Source organism: Galeopterus variegatus, unplaced genomic scaffold, assembly GCF_000696425.1.
Source record: "Galeopterus variegatus unplaced genomic scaffold, G_variegatus-3.0.2 Scaffold13204, whole genome shotgun sequence".
Taxonomy (NCBI): domain Eukaryota; kingdom Metazoa; phylum Chordata; class Mammalia; order Dermoptera; family Cynocephalidae; genus Galeopterus; species Galeopterus variegatus.
In genome coordinates, this window is record NW_007739315.1 from 24,543 (window position 1) to 30,948 (window position 6,406).

Here is a 6,406-nt window from a genome sequence, read left to right on the forward strand (position 1 = left end):
TCTCCAACAGTGGCTAATTCCATCCTGCATGTGGCACAGGCCCACATCTTGGTTCCCAGGCAACACACAAAGAGGCAATCGAAACAGCTGCAGGGACCCAGTGCTCAGTATGGCACAGGCTCGGTGTCAGCCCTTCACATGCATGTGCTCACTGGATCCCACACGGCCTTCTGAGGTTGGTGTCACCAACGTCCTTTCACACAAACAACGTCCTTTCCACTCCTTCTACCAGGTCCAGTATCTGACCGGTTTATTTTTTCATGTTTTTAGTTTTGGTGGCTGGCTAGTAAGGGGATCCGAACCCTTGAGCTTGATGTGATCAGCATCACACTCTAACCAAGTGAGCTAACCAGCCAGCCCTGACCAGTTTTATAAGAATTTTGATTGTCAAAATGTTCATTCCCACCTGGGGAGATTCATGTACCTCTTACCTTTTAAAAAAGTAGGTGAAGACTTCAGGAATAAAGGCTGAGGTCCCGAACAGCACTGCCCTGGATATTGCTGTATCGTTGACAGCCTAGTGAAACGAAAAGGGAGCAGCTTAGTACGTGGGGTGAGACGATTTCCAGGGACCCCACGACTCGTGCTGGAGACACGCACACAGCACCCCCCTTTCTCACTCAGAAAAAGAACGCCTGTGGAAAGAGGTGACGGCGACACCTCACTGCACCTCTCCAGGAGCAGGTGTACAGGGGCGCCTGGGGCTGGTGCCAGGAGTAACTGGGGAGGGGGCTTACTCCCCTGACCCCAACAGTCCAGCAAACCACCACATCTAAACCACCCACCAAATAAAAACAAAGGCAGCTTCTAGACAAATCCTCAGAGCCAAGCGGCAGCCACTTGGTGAAAACACTGAATTTACCACTGAGGTTTACTCCATGTTTTCCCTTCAACCCAGGACTCTGCCATGGGCCTCTTTTCCCAAAGTGCTCCCCAGGGATTTCCATCCTACCAGTGGAGGAACATCCTCATATCCACCCATCCACCCCCATCCTTCACTGTGTAATTGAAAGTGTTGTGCTATGACATTTTATTTTACACAAATACGTATTTACAGTTTATGACATTCTGTTATCTTTTCTATACTGTACATTACTCCACATATTAAACATTTAAACATATAATATTCCGTATGGGTTACATGCACAAAACCATGTATCCTCAAGGGCAATTTAAAGGACTTTTATGGGTACTTCTGACTATAAAATGTCCCAGCCCCTAGGTAAGACACAGCTCTATTACCAGCATGCTTGTGTGCTCAACTTGAACAGACACCCCCACCCCGGTCCTGCTCTGAACTCCCTTCCTTCCACGTGCAGCTTCCCATGACTTGGCTACAATCTGCCTTCCCTGGCTGCCCGGTGCCCCAGCTCTCTGCACACACCTCTGCCTGGTAGACTATAGATGGGATGACACACTCATGCTCAGCTCGTGCTGTCCCTCTGCAGGGAACACCTTTCCCCCCACGAGACAGAGGGAGCCCAGGAGGGTCTTTTTTATTTTTATTTTTTTTGTCTTTTTTTTGTGATCGGTAAGGGGATCGCAACCCTTGGCTTGGTGTCACCTGCACCGCGCTCAGCCAGTGAGCACCGGCCATCCCTATATAGGATCCGAACCCACGGCGGGAGCGCCGCTGCACACCCAAGCGCCGCACTCCCCCGAGTGGCCACAGGGCCAGCCCTGGAGGAGGGTCATTTTTGAAATAAGGTTTTAGGGGGCTGGCCAGTTAGCTCAGTTAGAGTACAGTATTGATAATGCAAATCGGATCCCCGATTAGCCAGTCACCAAAAAAATGAAAGAAAGGAATGTTTTAGGATTATGAGGTAAAGTCATTCAACATTAGAAAGGGAAAAGTGGCTACTGAGCATAGCGTGTTTCCACGCCAGTGGGGTGAGGCCCGCCTGCCTCTCTCCATTTCTCTCACTTATAAGAGGAAACGCTTTCCAAACAGCTTTCCAAACAAGACACCGTGCTCAGGGGGGCTGTTTGTGAGGCTTATGAGGCCAGTTGCGGGAAAACAACCTCAACTAGTCTCGGTAATCTGATCAAAGGTGTCCTGTTACAATCAGATACTTCTGATTACGCAGTTTCTGAAATTTTAGCCAAAGAAAATAAACTTTTTGGTGACAGGGAAATGATAAAAGAACGCTTATGCTTACTCACAGTTGCAGACACTTAATTCTTAAGAGAAAGATAAACTTTTTCTTTTACTTTTTTAAGCAGACCATCAAACCTTTTCTTTTACCCTAAATTGGCCCTCATGCGGAAAAATGAAGCTCCTCCTGGTGAGATGGATGGTAGACAGCGGCGGGCCTGAGGCTGCCTGCCCACTGGGAGGCTGGGCGTCCCAGCAAGAAGGGACGCTGAACCACGACGGTTTGGGTCCTCAGGGACCAGCACAGTGCCTGGCAAGCCAGAGGTGTTGGGGCAACATGTTGATTAAACATTTGTTCTCCACTCTTGAGCTTTTGAAGAGGTCACAGCAATACTAACATCATGAATTTAAGATTGATTCAGTCTGGGCTGGTAGCTCAGTTGGTTAGAACATGGTGTGGTAACACCAAGGTCCAGGGTTTGGATCCCTGTACCAGTCAGCCATAAAAAAAAAACAAAAAACAAAAATAGAGTTGAAGAGAAATGCAAACACGTGTCCACACAGAGCTGCAAGTCAGTGTTCAGAGCAGCATTATTCATAATAGCAAAAGCTTGACACAACCCAAATGTCCATCGCCTGGCGATGGGTAAGCAGGATGTAGTGCACCCATACAATGAAATGCACTCAGCAAAAAAGAGGAACGAACAACTGACTCACAGGATGAGATGAATGAAACTCAAAAGTGAAAGAAGCCAGACACAAAGAACTATTGTGTGATTCATTTACATGAAATTTCTAGAAAGGCAACACGAGGAAGATATAATGCAGATCAATGTTTCCCTGGGACTGGGGTGGGAGAGGGGAGTGACTGTAGATGGGCAGAAGGGAAGATTTTAGGGTTATGAAAATGTTCTAGAATTGGACTGTGAGGGCCGGCCCGTGGCTCACTTGGGAGAATGTGGTGCTGACAACACCAAGTCAAGGGTTGAGATCCTCTTACCGGTCAGTTTTAAAAAAAGATAAATAAAATAAAATAAATAAATAAAATTGGACTATGGTGATGGTTGCACAACTGTTTAAATTGACCAAAATTTGAGTGTGCTGTCAAAAAAAACAATAAAAAAGTAAACTGAAAAATTCAAACTGTACTCTTACAATGGGTGAATTTTACAGTATATAAATTACACCTCAATAAAGCTGTTTAAAAAATGTGTTTTTAGGGTGGTTTCTAAGGCACAGAACCTTCATTTCCAACTGTAGACATATTTTCTTTCTGGCAGCAATTTATCCCTTTGTTACATATAATTATTGTGTCCCTGTTTTAATTCATTTAGAAGAGGCCACACTAGTAGATGGTCTATAATTCAGCTATCAATCATTGATAGGATTTACAGTAATAGGTTTCACGAGCCGTAATGAGGTATTTACAGATCAAATGAGCAGTCATCTATTGTGACCTCCTCTTCCACCGACACGCTGGGCAGTAGAAGGATGCCTGGCTGGCTAAGGGGGTCTCCCTGAATGGGAGAGGCCAGGTTCCTCCCTTCACTTGGTATTAGGGGCTGTCCCACGCTGTTCTTCCCGCCTCACGTAGTAATCCTTCAGCTAGTCATTTCACAGAGACCAAAAAAAGACCTCACCTGCTAAAAAATGTATTATTTAAAAAGTAAGTCCACACCCAGAATGAAACTACCACAGACTATTCCAGGTACTTACAGTTGAATGCACCCAGAAGCCACTGTGTTGAATTGAGCAAAAGAATAAACAAGTTAACAGTTAAATGTATTAAAAAATTGAGGCTTTTGGGCCGGCCTGTGGCTCACTCGGGAGAGTGCGGTGCTGTTAACACCAAGGCCACGGGTTCGGATCCCGTATAGGGATGGCCGGTTGGCTCACTGGCTGAGCGTGGTGCTGACAACACCAAGTCAAGGATTAAGATCCCCTTACCGGTCATCTTTTAAAAAAAAAAAATGAGGCTTTTTATAAATGTTTTAAATGAGAGCATTGGATTTCCCAATACCACCCTTGACAAAAATTGGTCCTCAATGATGAAGACTGTAAGAAAATCTACTGTGAGGTGAAAGAGGGAGGGTTTCTCTTAAACCCAGGGAGGGGTGTCCGCTGACCCTGTGAGTGCAAAGCAGGCTGGGGGAGGGGGAATGGCCTCCAAGAGGGATCCCCAATCAGCATCTATGGGGTGGGTGGATATTGAACTTGAATAACAAGATCTCACACTCAGAGAGGAGCCCAGACTTGTCAGTGCCCATCTGTGACGATCAATCTCATGGGTCAACTTGGTGACGGTATCTGGTTATTTATAACACTGCACTTAACCAACTGAGCTAACCAGCCAGACTGTACTTGGTTATTTAAACAAGTACTCATCCAGGTGTTGATGCAGGGGTTTTGCTGTGGGATGTGGCTAACATCTATACAATCAGTTGATTTTAAGTAAAGGAGATGGGGCCGGCCCCGTGGCGCACTCGGGAGAGTGCGGCGCTGGGAGTGCAGTGACGCTCCCGCCGCAGGTTCGGATCCTATATAGGAATGGCCGGTGCGCTCACTGGTTGAGCGCGGTGCAGGTGACACCACGCCAAGGGTTGTGATCCCCTTACCGGTCACAAAAAAAAAAAAAAAAAAAGACAAAAAAATAAGTAAAGGAGATGACCCTCCATCACATGGGTGGGACTCAATTCAGTTGGACTCATTCAGTTGGAAAGCCTTAAAAGCAAAAACTGAGGTTTCCCAAAGAAGAAATTCTGCCTCAATACTGCAGCACCAGCTCCTGCCTCAGCACCTGCTGGCCTGCCCTGCAGATTCCCAACTTACCAGCCCCACAATCATGTCAGCCAACTCATTAAAATAAATCTTTTAATAGATATGTACATACACTCTATTGATTCTGTTTCTCAGGAGAACCCAGAATAATTCACCATCTTTTAAACATCAGGGGGCAGAATCTCTCTCCGCATGACGAGGGAAGACAGGGTAAAGAAAGGTAGACATGAATTTGTCACCAGCTCTCAAACAGAAAATCCAATTCTTTCCCCAAAGCTCCAGTTCCATTGTGTCCCCTACCTTTTGTGCAGCTCTTCTGGAATGGCCTACAACATTGCCTTCCTTGTCCATGACCTTGATCCCGCGGACAGGCTCAAAACTTCGGGATGCAAAAACATTCATTCCACTAACTTGGGCTGTTGATGTAAAGAACAGAACATGCAATGCAGGGATGAGCTTCAGTCCAGCGGAGAAACATCATTCCAGGTGTTTGTCCACTTTAAGCCTCTTTTGCTGACGGCTGCCCTTCTCCTGACCCTCGGGTCATCACCTGCCACAGGCTATGGAGGTAAGATCTGGCTACTCAATCTTGGATCCTGACTACAGCCCAGCACCGGGTACCTACACCCCTGAGGGTCAGCCCAACTCCCTGACAGGATTCCAGGAGAAATTATGGGATCCTTGAAATATGCTGCGTCTTTGCTTCACCTGGTTTGACCACGTTTCTGTAACATAATTTCCCCAATTTCACCACTGACATCATTCTGCCAACTTTCAAACTGCTGTGATTCCCAAGGCCCAATTCAGAGCATGAACCAGTGAACTTGCAGGCTGGCTAACTCAAAATACTCAGCGAATATCTCTGTCACTCCCTCTGCAGTCTGACTAGCAGGGAGGGATCCCTACACTACCTAACACTTGCTCACTGTGTGACCCTACCCAAGTTACTTAACCTCTCTGTGACACAGTCTCATCTGGAAATGGGAATAAAAATATTTCTTACCTATGAACTGTTGTCAGGATTAAGTGAAATATTGTACGTACTGGGTTTGTACAGATAGACTTTAAAATATAATTTGTGTTTCCAGGCTTGTGTTCATCCTTTGGCAATTAAAGGGGTATCTACAGAGAACGTGTCGCCTCTCATACCAAAGACCTAACTTGGGCCTGGGGACCCTGGCAGGCTATAAACAGCAGCTGTCATCAGTCACAATGTGGCCAAGGGACCGGGTTTCTCTGAAGATGGAGGAAGGCTCAAAGACCTGAAACACAAGCCTCAGACTGTGCGCCCCCAGCCCCTCCTGCTCACCAAGAACGACCACAGGTAAGGCTCTTTTGATCCAAAGGTTATCTAGGGAATACTTCATTTGGACAAAAAGAGGGATTAACTAGAAAATAAAAGAGAAAAATCATTACTGCATGAGATGAAGAAATCAGCTGAACATACTCAAGAGCAGAGAACTAACACCTGAGCTAGTTCCTGTAACAGGTCAGACTGTTCGTTGCCAGTGTGCTCCAGGTATTGATTTGTTT

The 6,406-nt window shown here is 46.2% G+C and overlaps 1 protein-coding gene across 1 annotated transcript in view; it reads right to left on the minus strand.

The window, feature by feature from the left end:
* Nucleotides 1-405: 405 nt before the first annotated feature.
* LOC103581506 (sideroflexin-4-like) overlaps nucleotides 406-6,406 on the minus strand; it is a 12,357-nt gene continuing 6,356 nt past the window's right edge. The window contains exons 9-11 of the mRNA XM_008563318.1: nucleotides 6,183-6,261; nucleotides 5,174-5,289; nucleotides 406-517 (exon numbers count right to left, since the gene is read on the minus strand). Of these exons, the coding sequence (XP_008561540.1) occupies nucleotides 428-517; nucleotides 5,174-5,289; nucleotides 6,183-6,261 (285 nt within the window). The 3' untranslated portion in view covers nucleotides 406-427. The remainder of the gene's footprint in view (nucleotides 518-5,173; nucleotides 5,290-6,182; nucleotides 6,262-6,406) is intronic.